Raw genomic sequence first — 20,831 nt, forward strand, 5'->3', positions numbered from 1 at the left:
ATTAATTTAACAAAGCTTATAAATTAAAATAGGCAATATGTTCTCTATATTGATAAGAGACAGAAAGCACACGAACAGCTAATAGGATTTTGAATGGAAGCTGGAAGAGATGTTAGCCATGAACCTGAAAAATAACTGGATTTGATCCATCTCTATTCATTTGGAGGAAGATTGATATTTTTCCATTCGTTAATACCAGTCCAAGTTTTGTTTTTTTTTCTAAAGTTGGACTGTGGCATAGTTTCAAGAAGGACCCCAGCCCCCATACCCAGGCATTGGTTACACAAGTTCGAGTTGCTGTATAAATATTGAAAGCATCCTTCATTACTGCAGACCATAGTCAGGGTAGAGAATATTTATATTTCTGAATCTAGACAGGATAGACCTTTTAAAAATTGACTGTTTATTGTGGAATCAAACTAGGTGGTGAAAATCAAAGGAAGATCAATCAGTACAATAGAGAAAAGGAATCACGGAAGGGAAGAGAAAGGGGAAATACTAAGTAGTAATACCAAATTATATTGGTATACTGTGTGCATGCAAAATGAACAAGTCCCACCATTTATGTACAACTATAATGCACCAATAAAAATGTGGAAAGAAAAGTGAATAATAAGTTGATAATAACCAGACAAATATTGCTGTCCACACAGCAGGATTTCTCAATTAGAAGGTCTTGTGTCTAGGTAAACCTGCCTCAGGGTTGGGCTGGCACTGAGGATAAAGTAGCCTTTCATAGTAAGAGCCAGGTGGAAATGCAGTGGGCATTCCATCAGCCCTGTATGTCTCCCAAGTGTGGTGGTATTCTTTCAAATGAGGTAAGCAATGTTATATATAAGCAATGACAACACCAGAATGTCACTGTTGTAATCAGAGGACCAGTGACCAAGTAACACTGGGCTTTTCCTCCATCTGCCTAGGTTTCTGGTGGAATTTAACCTCTGCAGTTGGTGGCATTCGGATATGACAGCTAAAGGTAAGCCACAGGTGGTTTCTATTTCCTGGGCAGAGTGATAAACCCTGGATTCACTGGTTACTTTTCATCAGGGACAGGCTGGCTCATATGAAACTACCTGGGACAAAGTGATAATTTTTTCAGCTGGCAGCAAAAAACCATTCTTTGTGCTCGATGCTGCACTGTCCATTTGGACACAAAATTCCACAGGCTTCATGCTGCCTGGGCTTGGACCTTTCCAAGTCACACATTGCACAGGTAAAATTTTCAGAAAGCTTGTAGATGGGACCAAAATCCAAGGGAGATAGATCCATCGCCTGTGTCCCAGCCTGAATGAATTGATAACCATACATTGCAATATTCTCCCTGCTTAAAAAAAAAAAAAAGCCTTTGATTTGGGTAGTAGTCAATAGAGACCTTCTGAAGGCATGCCCTGTAGAGTTAGGCTTGCAAAGGTAGAGGCTGGCCTTTGGCAAATTACCTGATCTCAAGGCTCAATGGGAAGAATAACATTGATTTTGGGGGAACATGCAAATTGTGTATTTAATAAGTGGTATATATGTGTATTAAGAATTGTAATGCAAAATAAACAAAGTACATGTATAAAGGCATGAATTGGAGTGAACATACTTTATATACATAGATATGAAAATTGTGCTCTATATGTGTAATAAGAATTGTAATGCATTCCACTATTGTGTATTTAAAAAAAAATAAAATCAATGAAAGATGAAGGAAAAAATCATGTAGGTAGACCACAGTAACTGGAATATAATATGATAGTTGCAATTTCTGATAGATGATTATCTATAAAACCAGCACTCTGCAACAAGCTGTGCATAGTGGGTACTTAATCTTTGCTATTAAAGACCCTCACATCTTTTTTGTGCCAGGGATGACCCTCGAAGTCCCTTGCCTCTCCCTGCTGGGCTGGTGCCAGTTTGAAAGCAGTAAGTTCCCATAATCCCACTCCTAGGAATTTAGTCTAAGGAAATGGGTTAGTAACCAACATTCCTATGATAGGATGATCAACAACAGGAAATTTGATTGCAAGTGATGGTAATTCTTTGTTTTTAAAATATATATATATTTTTTAGTTGTTGATGGACCTTTATTTGTATGTGGTGCTGAGAATCAAACTCAGTACTTCACGCATGCTGGGCAAGCACGTTAACATTGAGCCACAACCCCAGCCCCTAATTCTTTAAAATTTAACAGTAAGGGTATTTTAAAATAAATTACAGTCCATCCACAGAAAGACACATTGTGCCATTTCTGCAAACTTCTTTTTTTTTGGGGGGGGGTGGGGCAGGGGGAGAAAACCCAGGGGTGCTTAACCACTGAGCTACATCCCTAGGCCCTTTTTTTTCCCCCTTTTGTATTTTGAGATAAGGCCTTGCTAAGTTGCTTAGGGCCTCACTAAGTTGCTGAGGCTGGCTTTGAACTTGGGATCCTCCTGTCTCAGTCTCCCCAGCTGCTGGGATAACAGGTGTGTGCCACTGCACCCAGGCTACAAACTTCTTTTAAGTAAAATGCTTATGTAGCTAGGCACCATAATGCTCACCTGTAGTCCCGGATAATTAGGAGACTGAGGCAAGTGGATGATTTGAACACAGAATTTCAAGGCCAACCTGGATAAAATAAGACCCTGTTCCCCTGTACCTTTCCCCCAAAAGTCACAAAATTAAGTAATACAACAAAAACCAAGGATTAAAACTGTGTATACATCAAAAAGTTGTCTAATGGTGGTAGGAAGGAGAATGTGATGTTAAAATGGGGTCAGTCATTAGTTTAGCAAATACGGAGAGTCCAAATGAGTTAGGATGATTCCCATTTCTCGAATTTTTACCTATAGTATGAATGTGCCTTTGTTTAAAATTGCCCATAATTTGGGGGAAAAAAGATGAGAGAGGTGGTGTTAAGAGGAATAATGGGATGTTTTAGTTCTTCTTTTTTTTCTATCTTTGGGAAACTTTTAAATAAGACCCTTAACAGATCATCTTACTTCACTACCAGACCATGAGACCTTCTTCCCATAGACTAGAAAGACCTTATCTAGTAATGACATGACTGTCACATGGGATACAGAGTGCATGAGCCTTTCCAGAGCTGGCAATACCTTTCAAATTTCCTTCAGACCCCTTCAACATACCTGAGATGTGGACACTGCTGGAATTTATCACCAAACCTTTCTGAAACACCTAAGTTATACAGATGAATACATAAATGACAGATACCTAGGGGACTGGGACCTAAGCCAACCCTGCAACCTGGATAATGAGAGTCACATCTTCCCTCCTTTGAGCCCAGGGATGAGCCAAGTACTGCACATGATTTGACTCTTCAGTCCCATAGACCTCTGCTAGGCACAAATATCAGTTTATCCATCTGCAAGGCTGCTATCAGAATATCTTATTCAAAGTAGACATAAATCCTAAACCCAGTGTAGGGAGAGGTTTCAGGCACACTAACGATATTGGATATTGACTTGCATGATTTCTTCCTTCTAAATTCCCCATTCTTTCACTAGATAAAGACCCCGAGCTGAGACATACATCTTTGCCTTCGCTAAAAATAGAATCCATGATTATACTGTTTATCTGCTTCATTTCCTTAATGAAGGGGACTGTGGAAGCACATTTCTGCTTGATTATCACAAAGGTATCATTTGGGTGAAGTTGTACAAAGAATGGGGCTTGCTGGCACCCAGTTATGAATGTCGATGCATTCACAGAGACAAAAGAAGAGGAAGGCTTATTCAAATGGCAAATCTATTCATTCCCAATTGTGGGCTCATAATTACTTCGAACCCGAGTCAGTTGTTCTCATCGGGGGACATTTGTTGCTAAGGGAAAATTAAAGAGATTCAATTGTGTGGATGTTCTATTGGATGCTTCAGTGGGAGTGAGTAGTAGGTCATCTTTAGATACATAGCCATACAGGGGTGGGAGACAGAGGAGTGTGATGGCAAAGAGTTGGCTCTAGGAGTTGACGGCTCAGGCTTATAGCTGGAGTCTGCCATGCAAGGCATTGTGACTTTGGTGAGCACCTTAATTTCTCTGAGCTTGAATTTTTTTCATCTGCAAAATGGGATAGCAGCACTTCCTCACTCTGTAGTGATGAGGATTCATTCATACAAATGGGCTAGCATAGTCTTTGGCGTGTAGTAAGTGCTTAGTGAGTAATGGCTGTTGAAGGCATTGGCAGTTAAGTAAATGGTGGTGGATTGGGGGTGTAGCTCAGTGGTAGAGCCTTAACCTAGCATGCGTGAGGCCCTGGGTTCCATCCCCAGCACTGAGAAGAAAAATGTTAAATGATGATCATGGTGAGTTGCTCTCTGGGACTTGAAATAGGCTGTGTGTGGTTTCCAAACCTCAGTGGACCATTCTGGGAAAAGAAGTAACTACCCTCTCTGAGCACTGTGATCCTTAGGTATGAGTTTTCAATGCAGAGAGTGAAAATGGTACCCAATAGATGGCTGGCAGCCTTGGTTATTGGTTTGAAATTCCACAGATGAATAAGCTGTAGTGCCTGGCAAAGAGGTGTTGTGTTTTCCATAGTACTCTAGGCAAAAAGAGGTTTGTGTTATTTAGATTAAATGTGGGCATGGTTTTATATGATAACTTGCACAGTTCCAAAAGCACATTCAAATAATTGTTAGCCAATCTGTAGTCCATGCTGCAAACGGATTCAACAGTTTATCACCACATCAGTATGGGTACCCTACAATTGTCAAAGGACAAAATTTAATCTCCAAAAAGAATTGGAGACAAATAGGCTTTGCCACTGAGTGTGTTGGAATCATTCCATTGTAACTGGGCCCAGACAATTAGGATGAGAGATAGTGAAATTACCAGGCTTATTTAAATCATGTATGCTGCCTATCTCTGCCTGCCCCCAAGGTCCTTTCTTTCACTGGCTTCACAAAGCAGTGCAAGGAGTACGTGCTGCAGCCAGACTAAGTTTAAGTTCTAGCTCTGCCACATACTTACTGGGTAAACTTGGGCAATTTAGTCTAGTTGTCTTGCCTCCATTTACAATCTATAAGCAGAGATAAAAATTGTTGAACTCAGTTTATTTTTTAAATTTTGCCATGTTTTACTATTTAATTAATTAATACATACAAAGCAGAACAATATCCAGCACAGAGCAACTTTAGAATAAATTTAAGATATTATGAGGTGTTTCTATGCCATTGGCATACGGGTGCCGTGTGCACTTGTAATTTATTTTATGGTGTACTTAATCTTCACTTCATTTTTTTCCCATATTATGTTTAAATTCATTCTAATTATACATAGAATGCATTTTGACACATCATACATAAATGGAGTATAATTTCTTATTCTTCATGTAGAATCACCTCGGTCATGTAGTCATATGATAACACCCCTTCCCTCCCATTATTTTAACTAAAGTTAAAATACTTTAAATTTTTAGAAATATCAAAGACTTTAAAAAGGAAGCACCCTAAATTAAAAGTCAGAATATTTTGACAGAGAAGTTCATATTTAGAATGAACTGAAAAGAAAATATTATCCAATCATAGACAAATATTATGAAGTTGGTATTTGGCTTCCCTTAATTGGAAGGTGAGGAGAATAAATAAAAGAAAGAAATGAAAGTTAAAGGTGGTCTTAAGAAAGAAGGTGGGGGGAACCCTAGTATCCAGCGATGGCACTCTCCATGAAATGGGGGCATTGAAGAAAGAACTGAGGAAAAAATGAGGTTCCCACCTAGAACTTCTGTGTGGTGACATGGACCTGGGCTGCAGAAAGTCCCATCACTTTTCATCTGAAAGGCAGGCTGCTTGTCACAGGGGACTGATATTCTTACATTTTCTTTGTCCATTTTATGGCTTGAAAAAGCCCATTCAGGAAAATCATCAGCATGTTCAGCAAGCATTTAAAGACATTTCAGTGGGCCAGCTCTGCAAGGGCACAGGGAGACTTGTCTGGGACTTGTTACCCTCAGAAGAGTAGCAGCCACCAGAACTGTACCCCCAATGGAATGGGGAGGCACCACCTGCTTGAAATGTCTAACCATAAAGGGGGCTCAGAAAGGTTGGAACCAAAATTTTGACTAGCTTGAGTATAAGAAATAATAAGCTAATAAAACCTTTTAAGAAAGGTGTCAACCATCAAAAGGACTGTTTCACTTAACCATTTTCACAGACCTGTTTGCATGCATACCAGGCTTTGAGTCCCCCACCATTCTAAAGGGCATTTGCAGTTATTAGTTTTGCTTTAGGAGCATGTTTCCATGAAGCACATACTCTTTTTTTTTAATTTTTATTGTTGGTTGTTCAAAACATTACATAGTTCTTGATATCATATTTCACACTTTGATTCAAGTGGGTTATGAACTCCCATTTTTACCCCGTATACAGATTGCAGAATCACATCAGTTACACATCCACTGATTTACATATTGCCATACTAGTGTCTGTTGTATTCTGCTGCCTTTCCTATCCTCTGCTATCCCCCCACCCCTCCCCTCCCCTCCCCTCCCCTCTTCTCTCTCTACCCCCTCTACTGTCATTCATTTCTCCCCCTTGTATTATTTTTCCCTTTCCCCTCACTTCCTCTTGTATGTACTTTTGTATAACCCTGAGGGTCTCCTTCCATTTCCATGCAATTTCCCTTCACTCTCCCTTTCCCTCCCACCTCTCATCCCTGTTTAATGCTAATCTTCTTCTCATGCTCTTTGTCCCTACTCTGTTCTTAGTTACTCTCCTTATATCAAAGAAGACATTTGGCATTTGTTTTTTAGGGATTGGCTAGCTTCACTTAGCATAATCTGCTCTAATGCCATCCATTTCCCTGCAAATTCTATGATTTTGTCATTTTTTAATGCAGAGTAATACTCCATTGTGTATAAATGCCACATTTTTTTATCCATTCATCCATTGAAGGGCATCTAGGTTGGTTCCACAGTCTAGCTATTGTGAATTGTGCTGCTATGAACATCGATGTAGCAGTGTCCCTGTAGCATGCTCTTTTTAGGTCTTTAGGGAATAGACCGAGAAGGGGAATAGCTGGGTCAAATGGTGGCTCCATTCCCAGCTTTCTAAGAAATCTCCATACTGCTTTCCAAATTGGCTGCACCAATTTGCAGTCCCACCAGCAATGTACAAGTGTACCCTTTTCCCCACATCCTCGCCAGCACTTGTTGTTTGACTTCATAATGGCTGCCAATCTAACTGGAGTGAGATGGTATCTTAGGGTGGTTTTGATTTGCATTTCTCTGACTGCTAGAGATGGTGAGCATTTTTTCATGTACTTGTTGATTGATTGTATGTCCTCCTCTGAGAAGTGTCTGTTCAGGTCCTTGGCCCATTTGTTGATTGGGTTATTTGTTATTGTCTAGTTTTTTGAGTTCTTTGTATAATCTGGATATTAGGGCTCTATCTGAAGTGTGAGGAGTAAATATTCCCAGGATGTAGGCTCCCTATTTACCTCTTATTGTTTCTTTTGCTGAGAAAAAACTTTTTAGTTTGAGTAAGTCCCATTTGTTGATTCTAGTTATTAACTCTTGTGCTATGGGTGTCCTATTGAGGAATTTGGAGCCCGACCCCACAGTATGTAGATCGGAGCCAACTTTTTCTTCTATCAGACGCCGTGTCTCTGATTTGATATCAAGCTCCTTGATCCATTTTGAGTTAACTTGTGTGCATGGCGAGAGAAAGGGATTCAGTTTCATTTTGTTGCATATGGATTTCCAGTTTTCCCTGCACCATTTGTTGAAGATGCTATCCTTCCTCCATTGCATGCTTTTAGCCCCTTTATCAAATATAAGATAGTTGTAGTTTTGTGGATTGGTTTCTGTGTCCTCTATTCTGTACCATTGGTCCACCCGCCTGTTTTGTTACTATTGCTCTGTAGTATAGTTTGAAGTCTGGTATCGCTATAATAGCATTTGTGATGTGCTATCTGCTTTCCCTGTATTCTCTGGTTTGCAAACAATCGTGTTAATAAATGCTCTTATTCCCATTTTATAGATGATGGCACTAAGGTATAGAAAGTTTTAAAAACTCTGCTTGGGGGGGCTGGGGTTGTGGCTTAGTGGTAGTGCACTCGTCTGGCATGCGTGAGGCACTAGGTTTGATCCTCAGCACCACATAAAATAAATAAAATGTATTGTTTCCATCTACAAAAAAAATCTGCTTGGTGCTGCACAGCAGTGGCAGGATTCACAACCCCTGGAGTCTGTGCCCTTAGCTACTACACAATTATCCCAGCTTCTGGCATGGAGAGGGTAATACTTGCTAATGACTAGCATTTCAAGAAGGCTGTGTGTCAAAGTGGGTGAGTCTCATTTTATAAGAATGATACATACTTATTCCTTAGAATGAGCCTGTAAGGTTGCTATAGGCATCTCCTTTTCATGTTGGTGATCGGCTCCTGAAATCACACATCTTGGACAAAGCAGCTGAATAAGTCTACTTCTCTTGCGAAAAATTACAATGTACGGTGCGTGAGCTCCAAACAATTTCCTTACATTAAGCAAAGCTCTGTGAAAAAAGCCTATTGTAAGAAACAATCCTGTGAGGATGTTCAGCAAGCATTTAGTGACCCTTCACTGGGCCAGCACTGCAGGGCATAGGGAAATGGTATCTGGGACTTGTTGTCTTCAGGATAGTAGCAGTCACCAGCACCATACACTCAATAGAACAAGGAGGCGGAACAGTTTCCTGATCAACCAGTTATCTAATTGGTGGTGACTAGTGGTTTTACAGGTCATCACATGGTTGGCTCTGAGTCTGTAGCAGCCCAAGTGGACAGTCTACAGTGGTTCTGACATCCACCAGGTGCACTTGGAATATAACTTGAGATGTTGTATTCTGCATACTGCTTTGTTAAAATCATATTGAGATCTGGAATTGCAAATAAATCCTTTTTCTGTGTATGCACCAGCCAAAAACTTTGTACAAAGATTGGTTATTGGAGACCTACAAGAATTCTATTTGGAAAAATGCTGATGGCTAGACCTCCAATGACGTTTCCAGACACTAGCATCCCCATTTTACAGATGAGAATACTGAAGATTTCCTAAAAAGCAGCAGAGCAGGGATTTGTTCTCATAACCTTTTATGCAAGAGCTATCACTCTTAACCACTATGCTATCGTATCAATTGACATTGTTTGAATGTCACAATGGCTTCATTAGAATGCGTATCTTTGTCTTGTTATTATCATGACATTTACTTAGCACTTAAGTTCAAGGTGCTGTATTACAAACTTAACATGTATTGTTTGATTTACTTCTGACCTCAGCCTCAGAGAGAATTTTATTATCTCCAGTTTACAAATAAGAAAACCAAGACTTAAGAGTTTGGATCTTGTCCACTGGATATAATTTGTCTAAATAATTCAATCAGCCATCAAACCTTTATAGAACACCTCCTATGTGCTCATCCATGTACCAGGGCTATTTAGTACTTTAAAATTGACATGGTATATTATTGGACGGGGGACTTCATAATAGTAGGATTTGGTTCGTGGCTGCGCTTCAAAGACATTACGTATTTTACTATTTCATATTTCAATTTTCTTTCTATAGTAAAGCCATGCAATTGTATCATGACCTTTGTCTCACCCTAAATAATATGGTATAACTTACATTTTATATATTTGTTCAGATCTGCATATGTGGTGTTGCTAAGTTTGAGTCTGAGGTCAGAGACCCAGGGAGTGATGCTGTCCCAGTAAGTAGAATTCTTGGGATGCATAAATGATAGCTGATCAAGCCAACACAACGGCTTGAGGAATTATAGCTTATAGAGTTGCTTGGCAGATGAAATCGCCTGACTAATTAGAAAATAATGCATTATGCTGTGCCTAGAAAAATCACAGAGCAGCAGAGACGGAACTGCCTTCTGAATTGCTGTGGGCTGCCAGTCACAATATTGAGTCTGTTCATTGCATTCTTAATTTTGTTTTCCGTTCCCCTTCTCCTTTACAGCCCAGAAATTAAAACAGACCTTGGAGCCTTGTGATACTGAATATCCAGCATTTGTCTCTGAGCGAACTATCAAGGAGACTACTGGGAATATTGTTTGTGAAGACTGCTCCAAGTAAGCTATACCCAGCTCTACTTCTCCTCCTCTGCACCCCTTTCCCTATCTACTGTAAGTGTCTAGGACTTTCCAGGATGGGCCAATGAGATGCACAGATCCAGTTACACTGAGCAGGCAACATGGCTGCTCTCTTCTCTGAGGGATGTATTTCTATCAGCTTGGAAGAAATGCCATTCGGTTTTGTTAGATCATTTTGAGGTTGAGACACATTCAAAGTGTGTGACAAAACATCCTGGAATATGGGAGATTTTTTTAGTCCAGTTTGTTGATGTTGGGAGAAAGTCCTAATTGACGTTTTCTCAAAGGAGAGTTGGCAATTTCGGCTGTTAGTTGGAGGAATGATCTTGGGTGCCTTTATTGAAGGCTCCAGGCTCTGAGATAGACCACATCTGTGATGAAAATGTTTTTTTAGGGTTTAGTGTGCATTTTCATCTGCTAATGAAATTGGGTGTCTTTTAACAGTTTTATTGGTCATTTAGGAGTTTTGACCTTCTCATTCATGTTGAGTTCCCTACTGGGTGGTTGGATCCATTCTTAATGATTTGGGTGCTTCCTATGTAGCAGATACCATTTCTTTACGGTTATGTACCTTGTACATGTGTCTTTCCTATTCCTTGGTCTGACTCATCACTTTTATAAAACTTATTGGTTCCTCTTATTTATACATGACAATAGAAATTATTTGAAATCATACAAGCATAGGATATCTTATTCTAATTAGGATTCCATTCTTGTGGGTGGGCACCATGATGGGGTGCTATGAATGAATGTCTTTTGATGTGTTTTTTTGTATTATAATACTAATTTATTCTATGATTTGTGCATTTCATGCCCTAAATTTTTCTCTGCTCTAATATCAAAATTACATTCTTATATTTTTATTCTTAGGACTTGAATGTGATGCTTTTTCACATGAACTTTAGTCCCTCTGGAATTCCGTGTGTGGCATGAGAAAGGGTTTTGATTCATTTTTTTTTGTCATGTAATCCACCTGTTAACCTGCATTGTGTGTGTGCCCGTGCACATGTTGCTAAACATTGAGCCCAGCAGCTCCTACATATTATGAAAGTATTCTTTTAACTTGCACTTTTTGTTGAATAGTCTTTATTTTCCCTTCAGTTTGTAATGACATCTATGTCCCTTCTATATACATGTGTTTCCAGATTTTATGGTTTCCCAATACTATGTACATATAACTTCTTAATTATTAGGCTTTATAAGGGAATACATACCCTTTCCTTATTCCTCTTCTAGTCTTGGCCATTCTTGGTTCTTTATTCTTCCATATTAGTTTTAGAATCGGCTTGCAAATTTCCTTGAATTCTTGCTAGGGTTTTCATTAAAACTGCTATAGCTTATAGACAAAATTAAAGACAATCGCTACTTTTATTATACTGGAATTTCCCATTCATAAACTAAGCACATTTATCTTTTTCTGTGCCTTTTAGTACACTTATAAATCTAATATAAATAAAATTTTAAATCTAGTTTTAGATTTTGTGTATAATGCTCGTCTCTGAGAACATCATTGATTTCTGTGCATTGAATATGTTGCCAACAGATTGCAAAATGCACTGTAGATCCAGTAGTTTGTGTGGATTCCGTTGGGCTTTTAACATAAACAGAAATATTTGTAAAAAGTTTCCTGTATAATCTTTTTTCCAAACGTAATAGTATTTTTTAATTTTTTAAAATTATACATGACAGCGGAATGCATTACAATTCTTATTACACATATCTTGATGTTAATTATTACTTGGTGTTTTACTGCACTAGACTTATGATATATTGTTGCATAGAAGCAATCAGAGTAGGTGACTATGACTCATTCCAAATGTAAAGGAATTGCTTCTAATAAGTTCTGTTAGGTATGATGTTTCCTAGTTTTTTTAAATGATGGTGAAATATAAAAGAAATTACTCTTTTAACTGTTTTTAAGTGTACAATGCAGGTGCATCTGTGTAACCCTAGCTATTATCCCTTTCTAGAACTGCTATGGCTTTTGGTAGTTAGCCATTTTGGGGGGGTTAAAAAAACCTTTTATCAGACTTTTTATTGTTACGGTTATTGCTTGAAGCCCAATTGGATGTTGAATTTTATAAAATGTTTTCTACATTCATTTTTTTTTGGGGGGGAAGGGGCAGGTACAAGGGATTGAACCCAGAGGTGCTTAACCACTGAAGTACCTCTCCAGCCCTCTTTTTATGTATTTTATTTAGAAACAGGATCTCGCTGAGTTGTGGAGGCTGGCTCTGAACTCACAATCCTCCTACCTCAGCCTCCTGAACCACTGGAATTATATGCATGCTCCATGCACCTGGTCTACATTCACTTTTATTTTATTGTGGTGCTAGAGATTGAACTGAGGGCCTTGATTATGCTGGGCAAGTGCTCTCACTGAACTGCATCCCCAGCCCTCTATATCCATTATTAAAATAATGTCTTCTAATATTTCAATGTATTGAGTTACATTGATGAAATTAAAATTTTTAGCACAAAATGTGTGCATGTCATGATTAAAATAAGCTGCATATAACACATTTATGCAGTCATGTGCTGCATAATGACACTGTAGTTGATGCACCAACTATACGATGATATAACTATCTTAGTTAAGAGTTTTTCGATGTTCACATAAAGAAATCACCTGATATAATTCTCAGAATATTTTATTTTTTATTTTCATTTTTTGGGGTACCAGGGATTGAACCTGGGGTGCTTTTAACTACTGAGCCACATCCCCAGTGTTTTTTTAATATATATTTTGAGGAGGGGTCTTGCTGAGTTGCTTAGGGTCTCACTAAGTTGCTGGGGTTGGCTTTGAACTCATGACCCTCCTGCTCAGCCTTGAGCTGCTGGGACTATAGGTGTGCATGACTGTGCCCAGGCTTCTCAGAACATCTTCTAATATGTGTGTTAAAAAATGCATGACCGTGTGTGTGTGTGTGCACATGCTATGAGTACCTTTGATAGTAGACAGGTTACCAAATGTGAAAACATAGTTGCTTTTCCAGGATGAAACTGACATTGTCATGATTACTAGAGAATAGCAAAATCATGTCACTAAATTTGTTTTGTTCATATTCATATTGTACTGTGAACTTTTGTATCCATGGTCAAATAGAAGAGTGGCTATATTTTTTCTTATGTTACCATTTGACTTTATTGCTAAGGCATTTTATTTTCATGAAATTACTTGGGGAGTTTCCCTTATTCTCTGATATCTGCGACATTTCTTGTAAGATAGAATATTAGTTTCTTGTAGGTTTGATAAGACCTGTAAAACTACCAGTGATTGATAGGATTTGTGTATGTGTAAATTTACAACTGCCAAATTAGTTTCTTTTGCAGTTGTATATCTCTGGGTTTTGTTTCTTTTTAAAATGATTTTTTTGGTATGTGATAATATTTCTTAGTACATTGTCTACATCATCCTCCTTTCCAAGTTTATTGCATACCATTATACATGGTGTTTACTTTTGTTTTAAAATGCTAGCATTTTTGTGACTTTTATCCTTTTTTAAAAAATTTGTAAACGATACATAAAAATTGTAAATATTTAGGGCCTATCCTGTGATGTTTTAATACATGCATAAATTGTATAATGTTCAAATTAGGATAAACATATCTATCTCCTCAAATATTTATCATTTCTTTGTGGTAAAAACATTAAAAATCCTTCTAGTCTTTTCGAGAAAAAAAAATATACAGTACATTGCCCTTTTTAAGTTTGCAATTTTTTTTAATCATTTCTTTCTGTCTTCTTCCCTCCCTTCCCACTGTCCCTCTCAGGAATGCCAAAGAGATTTGTTTTGTCTGTCTCCTATGTTTTGAGTTTACTGGGTTTTTGCATTTTGTTTGATGTTTAGCTTTTGTGTGTGTGTGTGTATGCACACATGCACGTTTCTCTCTGCATTCCAGCCTATCTCCTTCAATTTAACATGCAGGTTTTCATTGTTAATGCTTAATAGTTTTCTAATTTTCGCCACTTTTTTGATCTGTAAATGTTAAAGTGTTCTCAATTTCTTAACATGGATTTTGAGAACACCTCTCTGCCATCCACCCAATACAGGGATTTGAACCCAGGAGGCACTTTCCCCCTAAACCCTTTTTTGTTTTGAGACAAGGCCTTGCTAAGTTGTTGAGGCTGGCTGTGAACTTGTGATCTCCCTGTCTCAGTTTTCCCAGTAGCTGGGATTATAGGCATGTGTGTGCTATTGTACCCACTGAGATTATCTTTTTTAAACTTATTGATGTCTAATTAAATGGCATTATGACGAGTATAACACGTGCTTTTTAGTATTTGCAGAAAATAACTTTTTATTATAGTATTTATCCGTGTGTTTTTAAGCGCAAGTTCCATTCTCTAATAGGCGGGTAGAACTCCCTATCGTTCCATTGGGTCAGTGTATTGATAGTGTTCCAGACCTCCCCTTTCCATCATCTTTTTGGTCTATTTTAGATGTCAGTTTCTCTCTTACTAAAAATATGGATTTTTTTCAACTACCTCACGACTCAATTCATTTTGCTTCCCATATTTTGAAATTATGTTACCAAGGACATCCCTGTGAAGACTAATATAGATTCCGAATAAATCTTTCCTTTAATCACAAGGTAATAACCCTCTTTATACATGAAAGTGCTTTATGCTCTAGCATCTGTTTCGATTGCTAATCACATAGGTACAGCAGCTCTTCTTTGGTAATAGTTTCCTTTGTTTTGTTTTTAACTCCTTTCTGTCATTTTTTGCATTAGGATTTTGCTTTATAAATAGTAAAAATTTCAAATCCAATTATGTTCTATCTCCATCATCTGCTAGTCTTTTAAAATTTAGTGTATTTGAGCCAGACATGGTGGCTCATGCCTTTAATCCCAGTGACTTGGGAGGTGGAAGCAGGAAGATCACAAGTTCACAGCCAGCCTCACCAACTTAGTGAGGCCCTAAGCAACTTAATGAGACCCTGTCTCAAAATAGTAGAAGGGGGTGTGGATTGGCTCCGTGGTTAAGCACCCACCTGGGTTTAATCCCTTATAACAGATACTAAAATTTTACTGTTGAATATAGTAAATCACATATGTATCTCCACTATCATATTTGCTTACCATTGCTTTGAAAAAACATTATGGTATTTTAGAAGTTTCCTTAGGAATAACCTAGGAGTTGCAGATGTTCTTGTTCTTTGTCTAAAATGTCTTATTTGATGTACTATGAACTCTGCATCAGTGACTTCACAGAATCTCACCTGGAATATTGTGAAGGTATTAATTATTCCACTGTCAACTGAGATTCAGCTCTATGCCTCTGTAGGTAGCTTGGCTTTCCCCTTCTCTGATGGCTTTTACCATATTCACTTTCTAAGGTTCTGAAGTTTCACTAAAGCGATCCTAGATATAAATTTATTTTTATTATGCGCTGCATTCTGTGTAACACCTTTAAACTCACTGTAGTTTACTCATGGACATTTTACTGTATCACCTACCACTTTAAAAAAATCCACTGGGTTTTTTGGGGGGTGGAGGGGTGGGTGCCGAGGATTAAACTCAGGGTCACTAGACCACTAAGCCACACCCCCAGTCCTATTTTGTGTTTTGTTTGGAGACAGGGTCTCACTTTCACTGAGGCTGGCTTTGAACTCTCGATCCTCCTGCTTCAGCCTCCCAAGCTGCTGGGTTACAGGCAGGCCTGTGCCACCACACCCAGCTGAATTGGGTTTTAATGATGAATGACTTTCATTCTGCAAGTTTTATTTGATTCTTTGAAAGAATATACAGATTTTTTTTAAATACAGAGGCTTCTTAGGCTCTGTATTAATTATAAAGGCCTTTTGAGATTGTTCTAGTTTAAATTGGGGAGGGTGCCAATCATCTTTTTCATCTTCTTTCTTTCATGATAGATTATTAATGTTAATTTTCCTTTTATCCAAAAACTAATCTTTTCTATTAATATTTCTGTAGAAACAGACTAGAGCTTGAGTTTCTCTTCACAGTAGATTTGCATTGGGGTTTCTCTCATGTATCCTTATTGTATTGACTCCCTGAGAATAATTGTTACGTAAGTTTTTATATTTAGGGGTTTTTGCACCATATAATTATAGTAAATATTTTCTCTAAGCAGCATGTAGTTTAGGCTTAAAGTTGGATTTCTCATGGGCAATATTGTTTTTCCTGGTCAGAGCCTCAGAAAGTGCCAAATTATCAGCTTTTTATACTTGGCTGTAAATGTCCAAGTTGGCTTTTAGTGTTTCTTTTTTTTTTTTTTTTCCCTTGTAAGCTCTCTTGTATTTAAACATGTTTGTTTTATTTTTCTGTTTCATCCAGCATGTCTGACTGTTTAGAGCAGGATGGCTTTCATGTTTGCCCAATATGTCATGTCATAGTTTACTCTTCTGACTGGGGACATCTTAGGGTCACCACAACAAAGCACTAAAAAAATAGAGGCTTAGTGGGGTGGGGGCGTTGGAAGTATATAGTGAGTCCCGATTTATTAATTACTGGACTGGGTGAGAAATTTAACTCTCTGAAGTTCAGCTTCTTTCTGGGTTATTTGGGGGCTAGTAATAGTATCATGGGGCTATTGTAAAAATTAAACGAGACGATTTGTGCTGTGAATTTAGCACAAGGCCTGGAACAAAGTAAATACTCAGCAAACAGCCACATTTAATGCATGCAGGATGCTGTGGTCAGAATGTTTGTGTCTTCCTACCCCTTACCCCTAATTCCTATGTCAGAACTTCATGCCCAATGTGATAGATGGTCTTAATAGAGGAGGTGGTGATTAGGTCATGAAAGTTAGGCCCCCCCCCATAGTGGGATCAGCACCCTTACAAAGAAGCTTGAGGTTGTCTGTGCCTGACATCATGTGTGGACCAAGTTAAGGGGACATTTTGGCCACAGGGAGTAGCCCCCTGAAGATACTGACTCTGGTGCCATCTTGATCTGACTCCCAGCCTCCAAAACTATGAGCAACAAATTTCTCTTGTTTATACATGACCCAGTCTGAGGAATTCAGTTAAGCGGCCCAAATGAACTGAGATACATAATACCACGTTTCCAAAGCATTAACCCATTCAAATTGGGTCAAAATTCAGATTTTTACTTTTCATAGTCTAGTATCACTTCACTTCTGTACCATTTCCCATGGAGAGAAGAATGATACACAAGAAGATCACCCATCGTGTATGACTTAGAAGTTGCTGACCATTCATAGCTCTGTGGGTTGTGTGAAATGGACACCACCAATTTCAAAATGACTTGAGAAATCTTTTTTTGGCCCCTGGGTTACCATACACTCCATCATCATGACTACAAACTCCGTGACCAATATCTCGTAGCAAATGATGGGTGATCATAGGTAGGTAGGGTAAGATTGGGGACCGCTAGGTCAAGCTGGATTTTTTTCCCTGACTGACTTGTAATTAGGAACCAAGGATGCAGTTTAGTTAAATGACCTGAAGATTTCAAAGCAAAGACGTGACTGCCTTTCACTCAAGAGAAAGAGAAGGTCATTGATTTTTTTTTTTTTTTTTTTTTTTTTTTTTTTTTTTTTCCCCTGCTTTGGTTCAGAAGCTATGCTAATGCTTCAGGGAATCCAAAGATGGATGAGATGGATACAGAGCCAAAGCTGAAGGTGTCCCCAGAAGTCAAGGGTCCCCAGTAGTCATCTGTTTCAGATCTTGAATAGGTTGCAAACTCGGATTTGGGGAATTGAGATCTTCAGAATTTGCTGGCAGCAGGGAAAAGATACTCCAAGCTTTAGAAGATATATATTTTTTCCTTTCAAAGCTTTCTTTCAAGAGCACCATCCAGCCACTCAGTGACACACAGCAGAGGTAAAAAAACAAAGACTTGGAGTTCTGAGTGGCCGAGGAACTAAAACTTGTGATTTTTTTCCTTTCATTTTTAGTAACCTTTTTTTTTTTTTTTTCAGGAGGTTGGTATCAGGGATTGAACTTGGGGGCACTCAACCACTGAGCCCCAGCCCTATTCTGTATTTTATTTAGAGAGAGGGTCTCCCTGAGTTGCTTAGCACCTCAATTTTGCTGAGGCTGGCTTTGAACTTGCGATCCTCCTGCCTCACCCTCCCAAGCCACTGGAATTATAGGCATATGCCACCGTACCTGGATTGTTTTAGGAAACTTTTGTTCGACATGTAGCACATGAAGAAAAGCATCCAGACTAAAAGTTTGCAGCTTAATTAATTTTTATAGCATGAACACATTTGTGTAGCCAGCATTCAAGTTAAGAAATGAGAGAACATCTCAAACTGTTCCGTAGCCCCTGGCCTACCCTCCGCATACCATAAGGTAGACACTGTCTCAATTTCTATCATTCTGGACTTGTTTGGCCTGTGTTACATCTTTGGGAGATGGCAATTAATAAGGTGTGAAGACTGATATATAAATGACATTGGAGCAGATTTTTAAGGAGTTAGCTCTAAAATAGGGACTTTGGAACATATTAAATGAGAGCTCAAGGTTTTAGCAATATTCCTCGGTTGTGTGTTATATCCTAGATAACAGGTTACATTTTCAGGAGACGGCCATGAATGTGGCTCGCATGATTCCTGCCTTTTGTGGGGGGGTTTGCAGACAACTAACCAGCGGTTTCAATGCTCAGTGGTTGGAACCTTGGTTAGAGAGTGGAGGATACCTGGGAGTACAGCTTGGACAAGCAAGGCCCCCTGGGGAAAAGTGGCACATAAAGCAAGACCACCAGGAGAGAAAGCTAGGCAGAAGGGGGAGCATTGAGAGGAGAGAGACTGCAGTTACTTCAACAAATCGTTGGAAGTTCAGGGAAGATGGAACGTAGGATTAGGGGTGAGGAGAGACTACATAGAAAATGAGGAATGAGCAGGGGTCAAATCCTTTTGTCTCGTGGACCTTGTCAAGGAGAGCTAGTCTTCAAAGGACTTCAGATGCTGACCTGATACCAAAGATCCAAATGATGGGAGATGTGACAGTAGTGGCAGTGATATTGCTGAGCTCTAGAAAGAAAAACCCCTGATATGGACAGGATACTTCCCCCACCCCTGTCCCCTGCAACCCCAGCACGCACTAGTGCACAAAACCCTTTTGTTTCTCATCCCCATCTTTTTAGGGATTAGAATCAAGATTGCTAGATAACTAGTTGAATGAGAAATCAATTCATGACTACTACTTACACAAAATTCTTTGTGATGCTTTGTTATAAAAAAATGATAGCAAAATGCTGTTGGGCGTGTTTCAATGTTCTGTGGTTAGAGGGTGGAGGATATACAGCCTGGACGAGCACACCTATAATTCCCGGTGGCTCAGGAGGCTGAGACAGGAGGTTCACAAGTTCAAAGCCAGCCTCAGCAATGGTGAGGGGCTAAGCAACTCAGTGAGACCCTGTCTCTAAATAAAATACAAGATATAGCTGGGAATGTGGCTCAGTGGCTGAGTGCCCCCAATTTCAATTCCTGGTAACCCCCCCCCCCCAAAAAAAAAAGCAAAAATGCTTATACAAAATAAAAGTGGAGTTAAATGGTCTTTTTGGATGCTTTTGATGAACTGAAATCTTTTATTCTCTGCATATTCTTTTCTCTGTCCTTCTTGTTCTGTTCTATGAAATAGACTTTAACAGGATATAGATCTGAGTCATTATCAAAATATTAACAATTGTCATTTCACATATGTGTGAGCATTAATGCAATACATTAAGGAGGAAAATGATGCTATTTGATTTTTTTTGTGATCTTTCCTTTCTTGATGGTCCATAGGTAGTTCAATACAATGACCAACATTGTTGATAGCAAATGGAAGGCTGAATTTGCTCCTAGGCTTTATATCTAATTAACATAGGACTGTATCAACCTTTGGAAAGAAACTTTTTTTAGGTCTACTTCTCTAAGATAATTACTAATTTTTGACCAGCTTTCTAGGTAACTTCAGGTCAGGAGTAATGACATTCAAAAATAACACAATTCTACAGCCTTTGGCCAGGAGTGAGCTGGAAACTGAGTTTGGTGAAAATTATAGTATTTCAGAAATTATGCACTAAGATCTTTTTCATAGAAAAACATCTCGCCTTCCGCAATGGAACATACAAATCTGTGTCCATTATAAACCAGTCTGAAGGCAGAAGTTATTCTTCCATAAGCAATAGCAAACTGTAGAGAGCAATCTCAAAGAACTGTGGCCTTCCCATGGGAACTTGCTTCAGCTGCCATTTGCCCTGGGACTGTGATTAATGATCTGTCATCTCTTAGATCAGATGACCTGGTTATATAAACATTTTGACCTGGGAAGCCATGTCAGGTAGCTCTAGCTATAGAGTAGTGGTCTTCTTGGTCTTCGCTGATCTCTGAAGATGGGGTTGCTCCTGATTGCATTTCTGAGTTTTGTTTGTAGAAACACTTAGATGGTGTTATAAGGAAAATTCACCCAGTGGTGGGTGACTCAGTTGCTCTAAATAGAACCTTTGAATTGGTAACTCCAAAAGTGGACATTTATCTGCCTATAGTGTAGACAGATATATTATATATTATAGCATAGAGGGACAGTATGCAGTGTTTAAAAAAGGATTTTCAAAAATATAGGGTTTATTAAGAATGCAGGAGCCTAAAAGAAAATAAGAATTTACATAAGAATGTCATTAGGGTTAGAGGTTTGGCGGTTCTAACCGATAATTTTTGTCATTCAATATCCCACTGATTATTAAATTAATCTGTTATTCAAACAGTGATCGAAAACAACTCAGCCCATATTTTCTGGGCATTTATGACTGTCAACAAGTTTACAAAAGCAAATGCCTAAAGAGAATGTAATGTTTCCCTAT

General features: G+C 38.7%; 1 protein-coding gene across 2 annotated transcripts in view; it reads left to right on the plus strand.

Annotated features, from left to right (window-relative positions):
- The window catches only part of Cacna2d3 (calcium voltage-gated channel auxiliary subunit alpha2delta 3), an 877,637-nt gene that overhangs the window by 809,216 nt on the left and 47,590 nt on the right, over positions 1–20,831 (plus strand). For both annotated transcript variants that reach the window (XM_058582154.1, XM_046452970.2), the window contains 2 exons: positions 921–976; positions 9,920–10,031. In XM_058582154.1, coding sequence (XP_058438137.1) covers positions 921–976; positions 9,920–10,031 — 168 coding nt within the window. The remainder of the gene's footprint in view (positions 1–920; positions 977–9,919; positions 10,032–20,831) is intronic.

This window comes from Marmota monax, unplaced genomic scaffold, assembly GCF_021218885.2.
Source record: "Marmota monax isolate L192 unplaced genomic scaffold, Marmota_monax_Labrador192_F-V1.1 WCK01_AAM20220418_F8-fsc00042, whole genome shotgun sequence".
NCBI classification, from domain to species: Eukaryota; Metazoa; Chordata; class Mammalia; order Rodentia; family Sciuridae; genus Marmota; species Marmota monax.